The sequence below is a fragment of the Lissotriton vulgaris genome, chromosome 6 (genome assembly GCF_964263255.1).
Source record: "Lissotriton vulgaris chromosome 6, aLisVul1.2, whole genome shotgun sequence".
Lineage (NCBI taxonomy): Eukaryota > Metazoa > Chordata > Amphibia > Caudata > Salamandridae > Lissotriton > Lissotriton vulgaris.
In genome coordinates, this window is record NC_141694.1 from 1,892,613,420 (window position 1) to 1,892,631,716 (window position 18,297).

Below are 18,297 nucleotides of genomic sequence, written 5' to 3' on the forward strand. Positions count from 1 at the left end.
CCACGCCTGCAGGTTCACCTGCATCCGGACCTGCCCGGCACCAGCACCTGCCAAACCGAACACCAGCTGCAACCACCTCAAGTGCATCCTGCTCAACACCCGCTCCGTCCACAGACACGCCATCGAACTCTGGAACCTCCTCGACACCACAGCCCCTGACGTTGCCTTCCTCACGGAGACCTGGATGAACGCCTCTTCAGCGCCCGACATCGCCATCGCCATCCCAGAGGGATACAAGATCACCCAGAGGGACCGCTCAGCCAACCAGAAGGGAGGAGGTATCGCCATCATCCACAGGAACACCATCCGCATCACGACCAGCACCGACGACACCCTTACCACCGCCGAACACCTGCACTTCCAGATACACACCGACCCGAAGACCACCCTCAGAGGCACCCTGATCAACCGACCCCCGGGACCACGCACACAATTCAGCGAGGACATCGCCGACTTTGTCAGCCCGCATTCCCTCCCCTCCGCTGACTACATCCTCCTGGGGGACCTCAACTTCCACCTGGAGAACAACAACGACCGCAACACCACCACCCTGCTCGACAACCTCGCCAACCTTGGACTCAAGCAACTGGTGAGCACCCCCACCCACCTCGCCGGACACACACTCGACGCCGTCTTCTCTTCCAGCAAAAACATCACCTTCAGCCACGCAACAGAACTCCACTGGACGGACCACAGCTGTGTCCACTTCACCTTCGATAGAACGACGATCCACCACCACCAGCAACAGGTTGCTCGAAGAAGCTGGAACAAGATCACGGCCGACCAGCTCGCCGCCTCCCTGAGCCAGCACCCTCCTGCCAGCTCAGCGAACCCCAGCCAGGCCGCCGACAACCTCGCGAAGTGGATCAGCAACTGCGCGGACGAACTCGCCCCTCCGAGGACCCCGCCCAACAGACCCGGCAGCAAGAAAGCCCCATGGTTCACCGACGAACTCAAGAGCTCCAAGAAGAACTGCCGAGCCCTCGAGAAAGCCTGGAGAAGGGAACCAACACCGGACAACATGACCACCCTCAAGCTCGCCACCCGGAAGCACCACCAACTGATCCGCACCGCCAAGAAAACTGCCTTCAAGGACCGGCTGGACAACAACGCACCCAACTGCAAGGAACTCTTCAACATCGTGAAAGAGCTCTCCAACCCCAACGCAGGAAGCAACGACATCACCCCTTCGCAAGACCTCTGCAACTCCCTCGCCTCCTACTTCCACAACAAGATTGCGGACATACACAACAGCTTCAGCACTCAACCGACGCACGCCACGACCGAACCTCCGCCCCCCACCACCACTCTCCGTGCCTGGACTCCGGTCAACACCGAAGACACCGTCCGCATGATGAACTCCGTCCACTCCGGATCTCCGACCGACCCCTGCCCTCACCACGTCTTCAACAAGGCGGACGCTGTCATCGCACCCCACCTGCGGGACATTATCAACACCTCCTTCGACACCGCCACCTTCCCAGAGAGCTGGAAGCACGCCGAACTCAGCGCTCTACTCAAGAAACCCACAGCGGACCCCATCGAACTCAAGAATTACCGCCCCATCTCGCTCCTCCCGTTTCCAGCCAAAGTCATCGAGAAGACCGTCAACAAACAGCTGGCCGCCTTCCTCGAGACAAATGGATCCCTCGACCCCTCACAGTCTGGTTTCCGAGCATACCATAGCACCGAGACCGCCCTCATCGCCGCCACTGACGACATCTGAGCCCTGATGGACAACGGAGATACAGCGGCCCTCATCCTCCTAGACCTCTCCGCGGCATTCGACACTGTCTGCCACCGCACCCTAGTGCAGCGCCTCAGCAACATCGGTATCCAGGAGAAGGCACTGGAATGGATCATCTCCTTCCTCGACAGAAGAACACAGAGAGTCCGCCTACCACCGTTCAAGTCAGAGGCCACCGAAGTCATCTGCGGCGTCCCTCAAGGATCCTCGCTGAGCCCCACCCTCTTCAACGTCTACATGAGCCCCCTCGCGGCCATCGCACGCCAACACAACCTCAACATAATCTCCTACGCCGACGACACCCAGCTGATCCTCTCCCTGACCAACGACCCCGCCGCCGCCAGAGCCAATCTGCACGAAGGGATGAAAGATGTAGCCGAGTGGATGACGACCAGCCGCCTGAAACTGAACTCAGACAAGACGGAGGTCCTCATCCTGGGCTCCTCGCCCTCCGCCTGGGACGACACCTGGTGGCCCCCCGCCCTGGGCACCCCACCCAAACCGACGGACCACGCACGCAACCTGGGCTTCATCCTGGACTCCTCCCTCTCCATGACCAGGCAAGTCAACGCCGTCTCCTCGTCGTGCTTCAACATCCTACGCATGCTACGGAAGATCTTCTGGTGGATCCCTACCGAGACCAGGAAGACCGTCACCCAGGCCCTCGTCACCAGCCGACTGGACTACGGCAACGCCCTCTACGCCAGTACCACCGCAAAGCTCCAGAAGAGACTCCAGCGGATCCAGAACGCCTCAGCCAGACTCATCCTCGACATCCCACGAACCAGCCACATCTCCGGACATCTGAGAGACCTGCACTGGCTCCCCGTCAACAAAAGAATCACCTTCCGCCTCCTCACCCACGCACACAAAGCCCTACACGATCAAGGCCCGAGCTACCTCAACAACCGAATCAACTTCTACTCTCCCAAACGCCACCTCCGATAAGCCAACCACGCCCTCGCCGCCGTCCCCCGCATCCGAAGAGCGACAACAGGAGGAAGGTCCATCTCCTACCTGGCCGCCAAGACCTGGAACTCCCTCCCGACCGATCTGCGCCTGACCCAAGACCACCTCTCCTTCAGGAAGAAGCTCAAGACCTGGCTGTTCGAGCAGTAACGGCCCCCCCTCCCCCCAAGCACCTTGAGACCCTACGGGTAAGTAGTGCGCTATATAAATGTCTTTGATTGATTGATTTATTGATTAACTGGGGTCGCATGAAAAGAAACGCGTTCCTCCGGTCATTCGTTTCTTTAGAGAAGTCTGCAGCCATGTGAATGGTATGACCCTGAAACAGAAAGGAGCCACGTGTACGAGCCATTGATAGAATCTGTCTAGTTTGCTCATGCCGAAGGAAACAGGCAATGATTGGTTTAGGTCTTGTAGAAGATCCAGGACGTGGTGGACCCATTCTATGAGCGCGTTGGAGCTCAAGAGGAGGAGTGAAAGAAATTCCTGGTCAGAGTTGGGAGGGCATCACAAAGAAAGGACATGTCTTGCTTTTCAATATTTTCTGGGAAACCAAAAAAAACGGATATTGTCTCTACGACTGTGATCTTACAAATCGATGATCTTACTGTGGAGGAAGAGTAGGTCTAGATCTGAACCCTGAACAGAATCCAGTCGACCCTCTATGTCCATTATTTTAGAGTCAATGACGTCAATCATGTTGTGAAAGTAGTAAGTTCTGCTCTGATAGACTTAGTATCTGCAGTTAATGAAGTCATAGCAATATCTAGGCCCTTTAATAGTCGATTGACCCCAGAAAGTTCTTGTAAAATGCGTTGCATCCTGTCAGAAAGAGACTTATCACTCTGAGGTAATGCAGCTTGCGACGAAGGAGGTGACGTAGAACCATAACCTTTAACTGTCAAGGAAGAGGATTGTTTTACCACTTCATTGAAAGGTGGTTGTTTAGGCCCACGACTACCATTCCTACTGTTAGACATGTCTCTGTACCATTGTAGCGGTGGTCTGCAATAGCGAATGGAGGAAACATTGGAATATTTGGAATATGAAGCAATGATGAGGCCAGAGGTGCATCAAATAACAGGGAGGTAAGAAGTTGTATGCGTACGATCAGCATACAGCAAATGCCTGCTTCCTCCGTTATAAGCGGAACTGGCAAAGTGTCACAGTAGGAAAACAAGAAGACACATTAAGGAGCAGTGATAAAGCTGGTAGAGTCAAGTTAGTCTGACCCAAATAACATATATGTCCCTTAATACAACTGAAGAAAAATGGCAAAGCTAAATGTAAATGTAAATGTAAATGTAAATGTAAAAGCTAAGTGGTAACAGTCAAGAAAGAACATGGAACGGTACTGCTGCAAGTAATTCTGCCCATACCGGCAACGTTGGCTGTTTAAGGGACAGTCACAGCCTGATTCTGCAGGTGATAACAATTATTATGAAATAAAAAGTCATGTTATTAAAGACCTGCAAGCATTGCTATTGCACTTGGACAGTAGAACACATGTAACTATGAGAAAGCGCACTTCATTATAATGACGAGTGTGCCAGCCCTATAGACGTCCATTCCTTTCCCTGTTTATGGTGCCTTTTTCATTATAAATCGCTGGTAACTTCAAGAAAACCATTATAACAAAATCCTGAGGAGGGCGCTGTGTCCTTAAAAAGAGAGGCAGGAGCATTAAGGGAAGCAGTCTGCGGTGAAGCACGCCCTCATCGTCTGAGGGGGGGCACGGCCTACAATCCGAGGAGGCGCGGCCCTGGAGTAATGAGGACGCCGCCCTCGCTGAGGAGAAGCGCAGTGTCAGAAGCGCGTGAACACCGCGGTGCGCGTCGAAGTGACCAGCCTCCTCACCGTCTCTCCGCCATCTCGGGAACGGAAGCCGTCAGCTGAAAAAGAAAACCACCGCAGCAATCCTCATGCCATGCCAAGTGCTGCAGTCATTCTAGAAATGACCCACACAAGCAGGTAAGTGAAGAAAGCTCGTCAGCGGTCTATCCCTCGGCGGAGCTCGTTTAGCAGGCGGCCATCTTCCTGCGTGGCCAGACCACACCCCCCTGAAACCGCTTTAAGTAAGTAAATCATATTTGTATTTTGTAAAATAAAAGTTATTGGGTAACACCAGACTAAACGGAAAACTGTGCATGTGTAATTCTTTAGGAGCGCACATTTGTGGAGAAAAATGGGCATACGTACAGAATGATGTAACAGACGCCACCTCATTGCACCTTATGTTTTTCTTTTTTGATACTATGCACCGAACAGTAACCTTCTCTGGTGTGTGGTTTCTCCTTGAGTCCTTACTCCTAAATAGAAGGGAATCATGGAAGGATTCTATGTCCTTGCTCTGCCTACTGTATCTTTACATTGAAAGTGTAATCTAGAATTTCTCCAAAGCACTAGTCTATATGGACAGTTAAAAGTCTCATTAAATGGCAATAGATTTTTCTGATGGGCTCTGCATTTAAGCTTGTTCTGTGTTTCCTTTTCTTAATCTAACAGGTCAAATGAATGCAGTGATGAACGAAAATGGTAAAGGCATTAAACATCACTTGTGTAGGAAGTGATATAAAAACAGTATATCTCAAAATCTCTTCCCTTGAAGGCTAATGCCTCACCAAGCTCTTTCTGCAGCAGAAAACCCACACTGCCCAATGAGGTATGTACTTGGCTCTTAGGCATCAGCTGATGAACATTGAAGACATAACACACTGACATATTGAAGCAAGTCTGGGGTGCTCATTACGAAGGAAGAGCCAACCTGGTATGAGAAAGAGCACACAGGAGAAAAGTTAAATGAATATCTAGAATGTGGCAAAACATTTATTAGGCAGAGAAATAGCAAGTGCAACTTCAGAAACTTCCTGCTGGAGAAAGACCATATTGATGGACTGACTGTGGCAAATTGTTCTTTGCAATGAAAGACCTAATGCAGCATCAGAGTGCCCACATAGAGGAGAAACTATTCACATGTACAGAATGTACTAAAGTGTTTCGAAGGAAGCAGAGCCTAAAGCACCATCAAAAGATCCACGCTGTTGAGAAAGTTTATGAATGTAGTGAATGCTGTAAGGCATTCATTAAAAAGGATCAACTTGAGCTTCACCAGAAAATCCACACTGGGGTGAAACCATATAAATGTACAGAATGTGACAAGGCATTTATTACCAATGGAGGCCTAACAAGTCATCGGAAAGTCCACACTGGGGAGAAACCGTATGAATGTACAGAATGTAATAAAGTGTTCCGATGGAAGACAAATCTAAAGTGGCATCAACAAATTCACACTGGGCAGAGACCTTATGAATGTACAGAATGTGACAAAGCATTTTTTACCAATGGAAACCTAATGAAACATCAGAAAGTCCACACTGGAGAGAGACCATATCAATGTACAGAATGTGACAAAACATTTATAACAAATAGTGAGCTGAAGCTCCACCAGAAAACCCACACTGGGGAGACACCATATCATTGTACAGAATGTGACAAGGCGTTTATTACCAATGCTTTCTGAAATTCCGTAAGGGAATAAAGACCTGGCTTTTTAACAACTAATGTCCCTCCCTCCTTTCACTGATCAGTTTGCTCTAGCGCCGGGAAACCTCCGGGTAGCTGTGCGCTTAATAAGTGTAATAATAAATAAATAAATAAATAAATGCAAACCTAATAAGACATCAGAAAACCCACACTGGGGAGAAACCGTATAAATGTACTGAATGTAATAAAGTATTCGGATTTAAGCGGAATCTAAAGCTGCATCAACAAACCCACACTGGGGAGAGACCATTCAACTGCACTCAGTGTGACAAGGCATTTATTTCCAGTGGAAACCTATTGCGACATCGGAGTGTCCACACAGGGGAGAAACCATATCAATGCAGAGAATGTGAAAAGGCATTTATAACAAATGGAGAGTTGACGCGACATCAAAAAGTCCACACTGGAGAGAGACCATTCAAATGCACTGAATGTGAGAAGGCATTTTTTATAAAGTCACGTCTAATGCAACATCAGAGAGTCCACACTGGGGTGAAACCATATCAGTGTACCGAATGCTGCAAGGCATTTATCGCAAAGAGAGAGCTGAAGCTACATCAGAAAACCCACACTGGGGAGAAACCGTATCAATGTAGTGAGTGTGACAAAGCATTTATAAAAAGTGACGATCTGAAGCGACATCAAAAAGTCCACACTGGAGAGAGACCATTCAACTGCACTGAATGTGAGAAGGCATTTATTCAAAAATCACGTCTAATACAACATCAGAGAGTCCACACTGGGGAGAAACCATATCAATGTAATGAATGTGACAAGGCATTTATAATAAATAGAGATCTAAAACGTCATCAGAAAATCCACACAGGAGAGAAACTCCGTTATCAATGTACAGAGTGCGACAAAGCATTTATAACAAATGGATTTCTGAAGAGACATCAGAAAATCCACACTGGAGAAAGACCATATAAATGTACAGAGTGTGACAAAGCATATATAACAAAGGATGCCCTGAAGCAACATAAGAAAATCCACACTGGGGAGAAGCCATATCAATGTACAGAATGTGACAAAGCATTTATAACAAAAGGAAAACTAAAGCAACATCAGAAAATCCACAACAGGGAGAAACCATATGAATAGACGGAATGTGAAAAGGGATTTATTTGTAAATAAAATTGTATTTAACATCGGAAAGTTCACTCTGTAGAGAAACCATATCAATGTATTGAATGCCACAGAGCATACATAACTAATGGAGAGCTAAAGGAACACCAGAGAATCCACATAGAGAGAAATCCTGTGTATACACAGAATGTAATAAAGTCTTCTACAGGAAGAATAAGTAAATGCAGCATCAACAAATCCACACTCGGGAGAAAACATATCAATGTATAGAATGTGAAAAGCATTTTTAACTAATGGAGAGCTAACGCAACCTCAAAAGTCAAAACTGAAGACTACACTGAATGTGGCAAGGAAGGAAGGGAGAGTTAAAACAGCATCAGAAAGTTCACACTGGGAAAAATCTGTATGCATGTGCACAATGAGACAAAGTGTTCCCAATGAAGTAATCACATGAATGTACAGAAAGTGAAAAGGCATTTATTAGAAGGATACAGCACAGCCAATATACCATCAGAAAGTTCACACATGGGAGATACCATTTCAGTGCACTTACTATGACAAAGCATTTGTTTAAAACAAAACAAACTAACACTATATCCTAAAGTTCACATGGTAGACAAATGACATGAATGCAACAAAGGATTTATTAGAAAGGCACAGCCAGTGTTCCATCAAAGTCCACACAGGGAAGAAAGTCATGAAACATAGAACTCATATCACAACAAATGTGTCCTGGCATGTGTCAAAAAAGAAAGACATAAGACAACATCAAAAGGTCCACCTGGGGGTGGGGGAGAGGGGGAGAAACCATATAAATGTACTGAATGTAACAATTAATTTATTGGCAGCGCATAGCTACTACAATAACAGGAAGTTAACACAGAGGAGAAAGTCATGATGATAGAGAATACATATCACTGCACTCAAAGCAATAAGGCATCCTTTACAAGCACAAAGCTAATGCAACATCAGAAAGCCATTACTAGTAGGACACCTAGTAGGACACTAGTAGGACACCTGTCCTCCACACAGGAGCAACACTATAGGAATATTTTAAACATGACAAAGCAATCATTACAAATGGACATGGGAAGTAACTGAAGCAATAAATGTGACCAGGTGATGATCCAATAGCTATATTGGCAGAAACCACTTTTTGTTATAAAGTGTTTTTTCATTGGAGGAACCAAATTTGTCAACATGCATTCCAGAGCGAAACTGTGTCTGTTTTCAGGGTGACAAGACATCCATTACAAAGGAATATCTTATGTTTGATCAGAAATTATACACTGGATAGAAGCCATTTAAGTATTATTATCATGAAAGATCATTTCCTTCAAACACTCTCTGATGAGGCATCAAAAAGGCCACCTGGGTGTAAGATGTACTGATTGTGAAGACTTTCATTTGAAACTGTTATCAGTTGCTACAACAAAAAATCCACACCTCATCACAGATTTAGGGGATGAAATACATGAGCAAAATGTGGAACAAAGGAACAGAAATAGTGGCAGTCATCATAGATGCCGAAGGATTAGTCAAGAAAAGGTACCAGGGCAACTTACTCCTCACCCACAGAGGTGACAATATGCAAATTCCAGAGAGCATCAAACTTTCTCAGAATGCAAATGTTACCGAAAGCAACAGCTAGATTTATTTCCCTGTTCTTAACCTACTATGGCATAAGGACTATTTTGTCCACCTTGTGATAAGACCTGGCTCTGCCTATTTACTCAGTTATGTGAGATTTGTTCTGCAAGTCCTTCAAGGGCTCGTATCCACAGTTTTTAGGACATTTGTGATAATAACATTCAGTTTGTTATATATGATGTTCCGTTCATGCTGTTTATGGTTGATATTGTATTTCTTCCATTAATAATACTACCCGGGAGAGGGCAGGTGGAGCTTTGGAGTCGGTTGAAAGTCAGATGCCACTGGCCTTAGAGGTTTGAAGCCCTCAAAGTACATGCACATCAGGTTTATGGTTTCATGTGGGTCAGGAGCTGACACCACTTGTACAGACATTACAGGACAGTTTGCTGGCCAACCTGTGAATAAGAGGTCTCTACTTAGTTAGTGACTACAATCTCCTATATCACGTGTAGGCAACAATTGTATTCTTTCTACTTCTGTACAGTGTATTTTTTAACACGCTAATCTGGAATAAAATGAACATCCGCTGAAAGTAGCAACTGCAATCCTAGATGTTTGAACACTGTAAACTTTCTTAAACCATACTGTGTATATAGTTATTTACTTTCTTAAGGCACGCTAATGTCCATTCAGGCTACACCTACGCACTAGAAAAAACTAGTAAATAAATCTGTTTGCCTGGACAGGGAAAGACAAAGCAAAGGTCTTATCTCACCATGCGCCTTGTTCCAAAACGATAAACTCTGTGGACACCATAAGGGAAAAATGGTAGGGGGTAATGAGGAGAATCAAACTGAGGATTTATGTTTAGAGGTCATGGAGAGGGACTCGAAATATCAGCAGTGTGTACCCGACCCCTTAGTCTCATAAAACATGAGCACCTAGTCGATGGACCATCCTGAAGACATTGATACTTGGATAGATACTATAAAAAACAGAACGCTTCTCTTCACTTGTTTATGAAAGGCAAACTTATCTTAATTCCACAATGAACATGGCTTGCTCTCGTGCTTTAAAGATTTTAAAAGAGGGAGTTACTCCGTCTGTGAGCTATAAAAGGTCTCCTCCGCCCATAATGCTCTAGCTACACATCCTCAATGAACACCCACAGTCTCAAGACAAGTTAAATCTCTCATCGATATGGAAGAAGGACCGGCTTCTAACACTACTGTTATTTATATCTAACACTGTAGCGCATCACATGAGTTTGGGCAATAATGTGGTTGATTCCAGTTTAGCCACCATGAGGCTGGATGCGAAAGTTATAAGGCAATGTGGGTAGGTGTTTGTTTGGAGGGCTGTTTGGGTGACTGTTACTAAAACACAGGTGACACAGAGGTTTGATAGCAGAAATACTTCTGACCCAACAGAAAGCCTTAGTGAAAGGAGGGGGTCAACACTGCAGATTAGGCTGCTTGCCTGTAATGTGAGAGGGGTGAATGACCACCACAAGGTCCGACTGGTGACTGCATACCTCAATAGGCCAAAGGTGAAAGTTTCATTCATTCAGGAGACGCATGCTGCTTCTGTGGGGGTTAATCATTTTTCCAAAATTTTGAGCGTGTACCTCTATTTCTGTTCCTCAATCACTAGGGAAGTGGCAATATTGGTTAAACAAGGCTTAAGGTTCAGGTCTCTGGACGCGTTATGTGATGGAGAGGGCCGGTACGTGGTTGTGCAGGGTTTGTTGGGTTCGGAATGCATCAAATTAATTAATACATATGAGCTGCAATTTGCTGATCCTGCTTTTTTTCAGTTTTTTCCACTAAAGTTAGGAACAAGCTTGAGACCTCTTCCCCTCGCTTTGTAATTTGTTGAGAATACTTAATGCTGAAAACTGATTTGAATAGCACTGGCAGGGGGACCAGGTGATACCCCCAGGGACAATCTAAGGCATATTATGCCCCAGTACAAACTGACAGTCTTATACTGTGTGGAATGCCCCAAATCCAGAGGATATAAATTCTATTCCATAGTACATGAAACATCTTCCAGGATCGATTCCTAGTTAGGATCAACAGATGACATTGGTGAGTTGAAATTATAACACATTTACTTAGGACTTTGTCTGATCATTCTACGGTTCCAATGGCTTTGACCATCGCCAGCAATGTAGGGATACATGGAATGTAGTGACTGCGACCTGAGGCCAGGATCATCTCACAAAGCCTGTGGATCAAGAAGCAGCTGCACGATTACCTCTTTTGACCATGTCGCGGCCACAGCATCATTGTGCAGCTTCAGCATCCTGCATCCTCAGCATCAGGACCACTTCCATAGGAATCCATTGCAATGTGGATAAAGTGCCTGGAACTTTTGGAAGACTGCTTATTCTGTGCAGGTAACTGTTTCTGAGGGCCTTTCGGGTCCCCTTCACTGGCTACCTGCCGGAGTTGGTTTCTCAAAGGAACTCTGACCGCATTACAACTAGTCCAAATTTTTTGTGAAAATAATTCTAAATGCCAAATTCCAGAGCTTCGAAACCATCTAGAGGATATTTTTCAATGTGGTTTGTAGAAATATATAAAGTCTACCTTATGTTCATAAATTGGTGTCAGAGTTCTTGGGTGTCTCAGTTATTTCTTCAATTGTTTAGCCCTTTATTAAATGCTTTACACTTGTTCCTTTGTGTAAGCTTTGCTGCTCAGAGCCACAGTTGCCCAGGGTTGAGCTAAAGTTTCAAAAACGAAACATATTGATCCTAAAAGGGGTTAATATATTACATGGGGAGGTTGCACAATCACACCATGTAAAGCACCCCATTTCCTCACAACTGCACACCAACATTCTATTACATCCTTCACTCTTAGCTTTCCAGACAACGTCTCAGACACACAGGGAATGGGAGCACAGAATACAACACACATTCCAGACACCAGCTCAGACATAAAGGGAATGGGAGCACAGGATATGACACACATTCCAGACACCAGCTCAGACAGACAGGGAATTGGAGCACGGGATACAGCACACATTCCAGACACCGGCTCAAACATACAGGGAATAGGAGCACAAGATGCCATACACATTCCAGACATCGGCTCAGACATACAGGGAATGGGAGCACAGGATACCACACACATTCCAGACACCGCATCAGACTTACAGGGAACGGGAGGCCAAGATAGTGGATAGGTGTAGATGAAGAAGCATGCCACTGTTTAGTGGGTGAGACGTCTATTCCAAAAATGTTGTCTTTCCCGGTAGAACCTTCAATTTGTTTTATTGTATTTTCTTTTCTTAAGAGCCTGGTTGCTCTTTTGTGTTTAGATATGACTTTCAGACTTTGCAACTAGGTTGGTCTTTGTTTGCTCTCCCTGTGTGAAGTAAGCACAGGATACAGTAGTGGTTGGAATAGAAGGCACTATTTAAATCCTGCCTTGCTGTTTGCTCGGTGCTAACTGCTGGTACGTGAGGCTGCTGAGGCTTCGTGCATTACCTGATATTTTAAACCTTTAAAAGCACTATTTTATGTTGGAGTGAGCGCTTTTCAGCGCTTCGCTCTACTTTGCATTTTGTTCATTTTAAAAGTGTATTTGCACCTTCTCTGATCGCCGCTCTGGCGCAACGTTTGTTATTTGATCGCCGCTTCTGGCGCAACGTGTGTTACTGATTGACACCTCCTTACCTTCGCTCCTGGCACCGATCCGCCACGGCTTGTGCCGTTTACAGCGGCGGTGGCCACACGAGCGCACTCCAACTTCCGCCCTCATCCTCACTTCCGCCCTGCTCCCCAATTGGCAGGTTAGCGGTGTAGTGGTTATCTCTCCCGGTGTATTTAATGCCACAATGGCGGAAGCGCAGCGGACGAGCGCAGCGGGAGCGCCGACTTCGCGCCAAAGTCGTGCCAAAGTCCTGCCCGTCTGCGCCCGTCCGCGCCAGTACGGGCCCAGGGCCCAGTCCCTCTGTTCTTATCCCTAACTCTTACTCTCGTTCCGCCCTACTGCTGCTGCGGGGACCATCGTGCCCCTCGCATATCGCTTTGAACTGTCAGAATGCTCCTATTTCCTGTCCCTACTGCTCCCTTGCCTTGGACTCCCTCGATTCATGTACTGACAGTTTGTCATCCACGTTCTGGAACTTCCCCTCCCCTAGGCGCACCTTCCCTCCCACTCCGCACAACTCCGTACCTGCTTTGAACTTCATCAGCATTAACTGTCGGTCGCTCTCTAAACACAAGAGAGATATTTTCGACCTGTTGGTGACAGCTAATCCTGCTGCCATGTTTGTCACCGAAACTTGGCTAAATGATAGCTCTAGCCCCGATATCGCCATGGCTCTTCCCAATGATTACACCTATGTGGGACGAAATCGAGCACTTAAAGATGGCGGGGGAATTGCTATCATCTTCAAGAGAGAATTCTCTTGTAAATGGGAAGACCTTGACTTTCCAAACTGTGAAGCAGGTTTATTTAAGTTAACTCTCTCTCCTCAGTTTACCTTATCCGGCACCCTGATTTACCGCCCGCCAGGCTCAGTTAGTTGCTGGGCTGCGTCATTTCCTGAACTTATTGCCCCTTTTTTAGCACAATCTACCAACTTCACTATTGTTGGGGATTTAAATATCCATTTTAATTCTGTCTCTTGTGCCACTGCTAAACGCCTTATACAGGATCTTGAAGCCTTAGACTTACACCTTCTTAATTCCGACCCTACTCATAAGGCCGGTAATCTTTTAGATCCCATTATTTCCAACTTAACTGGCATCTCATATCAATCCTCTACCCCCGTTCTCTGGTCAGATCATTTTGTTGTTAATTTTTCGATTAAAACGTATGAAGCTGCTTCTTTTAGGCCAGACCCTCCTCACAAAGCTAGCAGGAACTGGAAACGTCTGGATCTAAATAAATTTAATTCTCTCCTTGCCAATTCCAAACCTTTGGTTTCTAATATGACTATCAAAGAGCTACCTGCTGTTAAATCATGGTTAACCACTGCTTTGGATTCCTGCCTCCCTATCCAAAAAAACAAATCTCAAGTTCACCACCCCCCGGCACCCTGGTTTAACGACTCCCTCCGCCTTGATAAATCCAACTGCAAAAAATTGGAACGGATTTGGCGCTCAAATTATAACCCTGAGCACAAAGCAAAATACAAGTCCGCTCTCAAAACCTACCATGCGGCATGTGACACCGCTAGAGCTAACTTTGCCAACAGCACCATACTTACAGCTCATAATAGACCCAAAGCCCTCTTCAAAATAGTCAAGGAGCTTTCAGGTGCTTCCTCTGTCCCTAAGGATCCCTGTCTAGACACAGCCCAGTGTAACGCTCTGGCTAATTTTTTTCGTGATAAAATTGAGAAAATCTATGCCATCTTTAATTCTACTTCTGCCCCCTCAACTTACGCTGCCCAAGACCCTTGTAACTCTCCCTCGGTTATTACTCCTTGCTCTTTGCTCACCACCACTGCACTTCACGCTTGGGATCCTATCTCCCCCGCGCTTCTAAAAAAGTATCTCCAGGACATCAAATCTGGCTCCCCCCTTGACCCTTTGCCCCCTCAAGTTCTGAGCTCCCTTGATCCAGCCCTACTCCACATTATTTTGGATGTCCTGAACGCTTCCCTAACAGAAGCGATTGTTCCAAATGAATGGAAGCAGGCAATGGTGGTACCTCTACTAAAAAAGGCCAATGCAGACCCCAATAATCCTTCCAATTTTCGCCCTATTTCTTTGCTTTCTTGCTTTTCCAAGATTCTGGAAAAACATGTTAATTCTTTGCTTAACTCTTTTGTTGAATCTACCAATTTTCTTCATGGTTCTCAATCCGGGTTCAGGGCTGGCTTCCCCACAGAAACAACTCTCCTTGGCGTATCAGAAACCATCAGGCGCCAAGTGGATAATGGTGAGACGGTGGCACTCATCCTGCTTGACTTGAGTGCCGCTTTTGACACCGTCTCCCACTCCATCTTACTGTCCACCCTGGAGACAGTCGGTGTCGGTGGCACAGCCCTGGCCTGGATTGCTAATTTTCTTTCTGACCGCACGTTTCAAGTTTTTTCTTCCACATCTGTTTCATCTATTCTCCCTTCCTCTCACGGTGTTCCCTAGGGGTCTATCCTTAGTCCCCTTTTCTTTAACCTGTACGTGAGGCCTCTTGCTTTCCTGGCGGAGCAGGCTGGCCTCACAATTTATTCCTACGCTGATGACACTCAAGTCATCTACTCCCTTTCCACCAATAAAAACCTCCCCTCTTCCTCTCTCCAAGTTGGGCTGAAACATATATCGGACTGGATGTTGAAGCACAAACTAAAACTAAACGGGGACAAAACTGAGCTGCTCCTGTTTGGCCCAGACACCTCTCTCTGGGGCCCACACCATTGGCCTCCAGAGATGGGTCCTCTACCCATTCCATCTGTGTCGGCCCGAAATCTTGGTGTGATCTTCGACAACCAACTCACTTTCAAACAACACGCTGTGAAAGTCTCAGCCACCTGTACTACCATCATCAGGTGGCTGAGAAAGATCACCTGGATGCTGCCTGCGGACACCTTGAGGACCGTAGTCCAGGCTCTTGTCATCTCACGCCTGGACTATGGAAACATCTTGCTCCTAGGTGCCGCTAAAGAGGTAATCAAGAAGTACCAGGTGGTACAGAATATGGCTGTCCGCCTGATCTGTCACCTTCCGGCCAGATCCTCGGTCGCTCACCATATGCGGAATCTGCACTGGTTGCGGATTGAAAGCAGAGTCAACTTCAAAGCACTCTGCTACATGCATAAAATCATGACTGGTAGAGCCCCTCGTTATCTCTGTGCTCTGGTGCAGCAATATATCCCTCCTCGCACGCTCAGGTCCTCGACGCAGAATAAATTTAAGATTCCACGCACCAACAAAGCCAAGATGGGAGGACGTTCGTTTTCCCTGTTGGCCCCATCCTTATGGAATTCTCTCCCTCAATCTCTGCGCACTGAATTGTGCTTTCTGAAATTCCGTAAGGGAATAAAAACTTGGCTCTTTAACAACTAATATTATGATCTTATCTTCCTCCCTCCTCTCACCGTTCAGTTTGCCCTAGCGCCGGGAAACCTTCGGGTAGCTGCGCGCTTAATAAATGTAATTATAAATAAATAAATAAAAAAATACAACTCAAATTCCAGACATCAGTTCAGACATGGAGGGAAACGCAGCCCAAAGGATACCATAAACATTTTAGACTCCAACTCAGACATACAGGGAATGGGAGTAATTGCATTTAGATAGAGTGTACTTTGCCTGATGAGGTATCAAAGTGCTTTTTGGTGCCTAGCACACTACCCCAAACTCAAAAAGGATTAATGGTGAAGTTATATAGGGAAATATGAAATTAATTTTAGCGGTGAACATGTAAGTCTGTTAGTTGGATTGAAAAGGATAGTGGAGGGATAGAAGAGGAAAGGGTCTAGAAAGTGCTTGTTTATTTGGAGATCATAGCAGTAGGAGGAGGTTTGGGATGAGTAACATAGAGATGGAGATGGGAAGTCTCTCTAGAAGTGGATGATGGAGAAAGATGAGGTATCAGATGAGTCTAGGAGGGATACATGAGAGAAGGGTTTATAAAGGCTTGTTTGGGAGATCTGAATAGCAAAAGAGGTTTGAGACGATGCAAGGAGGGGTAGAGGAGGGAAGAATCTAGAAAGAGTTATTCTGGGTATCATAGCAGGAGAATTGGGTTTGGAATTTGTCATAGAGTGGAGGTAGAGGATCTATTGAGAGAGGCATATGGTGAGCTATATGGTAGTGAATTGGAGATGCAGAATTATGAATATGGTAATATAAAGATACATAAGTGCATGCAAGGTATATATGTATACAAAAGTTAATATAGCTAGATTTAAGGTTATATTTGCTGCTAATTTATAACTATTGTAGATAAATAGTCATGATAAAAATGCACTTACTTATGTAGTGACCTACATACAAGTTAAACACAGAATACTATAACCCTAGCTACTATGTAAAAAATGTTAACCACACCTAACAAATATATATTTATAAACATAATTATTTTACACATTTATACAAAGGAATACACATATCTAGGTACATACATATAATCCAAATACATGCCTATATACACAGGGATGTCCTGTACATTTATGTTTGAGTATGGTGGGGAAGAGTCAACTCTTGAGTAAATTCTGAAGAGAAGACAGTTATCCCTGGATCTTATGTTTGGGGGCAAAGAGTTTCATAGTGTGGCTTCTGGAAAAGAGAAGGTTGTGCCACCTATGTTTTTTTTCTTGTGTGGTGGGATTTTGAGGCGAGGTGTCAATCTAGAGCGGAGGTAAGTAAGTAAGTACATTTATTCGATCAAAAAATAAATTGATCATTTACAGAAATATAAAACATCATAATACAATATAAAAACAGTTAAATAAAATTGGATAAAAACGTCATATTCCAAATAGCAACAATTACAATTAAAAAGATGTATCACATACTCTCAGATCAGGCTAAGGTAAACAAAGCAGAGGTTAATTTATTTATTTATCAAGTTTAGTATAGCGCAAACTTGACCAGTTAGGTATCGAATCGCTTTACAGAGTAGACAAAATAGAGGTAACACAAGGTAAATATGGAATAAATACAGTTTCATGAAATAGATACAGGTACATAGTCACAGTTTATACAAACAGTATGGGCGAAGCAGTGGGATATGTAAACAAAACAGTTCTGAGGAAGTTATGGTAAAGTATAGTGAGGGTCGGGATTGGAGGTACAGTTTTCCTTGAGGTAGTATGTAGTGAAGTTCAGATTTATTTAGCGGGTCTGGGGGTGGCTTGGTAGGGGGAAGGTTTAGGTACTTTTTAAGAAGTAACATTTTGTTTCTTCTTGAAGTGTTGGAATGTTTGAATGTCACATATATCCTGTGGCAGCGAGTTCCATAGTCTGAGAGCGTTCCCTCGAGAAGGAGTGGGTGCAAGATTTTTCTTTTCACCCAGTTTTCAATGGCTTTGCAAAAAGAGGGAGGTTAGTTATCAGTCTGTCATTGTTAAGGTCTTTCAGTTTGGCATCTGTTTTTTTGATGAGGTGGGTGATGTGTGCATGTTTAAGGGAGGCCGGCCAGCATGGAGCCACTCAATAGGGAGGAGTTGATGATTTTGGACCATATGGGGAAGATGATGTAGCTAAGATTTCCGACAAGTGCAGTAGGGAGGGTGTCTGAGATGTTCAACCCTGGCTTTATGCATGAGAGTAGTTTGCAGACTACTTCTTCAGGGATACAGCTGTATTAAGTTCAAATTACATCACTTTTTAATCCTATAGGAATGCGGTTGGTGTTCTCGATGGCTTCTAGATGGATATTGGGGAGACA

At 45.3% G+C, this 18,297-nt stretch overlaps 1 protein-coding gene across 1 annotated transcript in view; it reads left to right on the forward strand.

The window, feature by feature from the left end:
- LOC147709798 (uncharacterized) overlaps positions 1 to 11,538 on the forward strand; it is a 102,753-nt gene extending 91,215 nt beyond the window's left edge. The window contains exons 2-3 of the mRNA XM_086928265.1: positions 5,222 to 6,223; positions 6,376 to 11,538. Of these exons, the coding sequence (XP_086784391.1) occupies positions 5,637 to 6,223; positions 6,376 to 7,360 (1,572 nt within the window). The 5' untranslated portion in view covers positions 5,222 to 5,636 and the 3' untranslated portion in view covers positions 7,361 to 11,538. The remainder of the gene's footprint in view (positions 1 to 5,221; positions 6,224 to 6,375) is intronic.
- Positions 11,539 to 18,297: the final 6,759 nt, after the last annotated feature.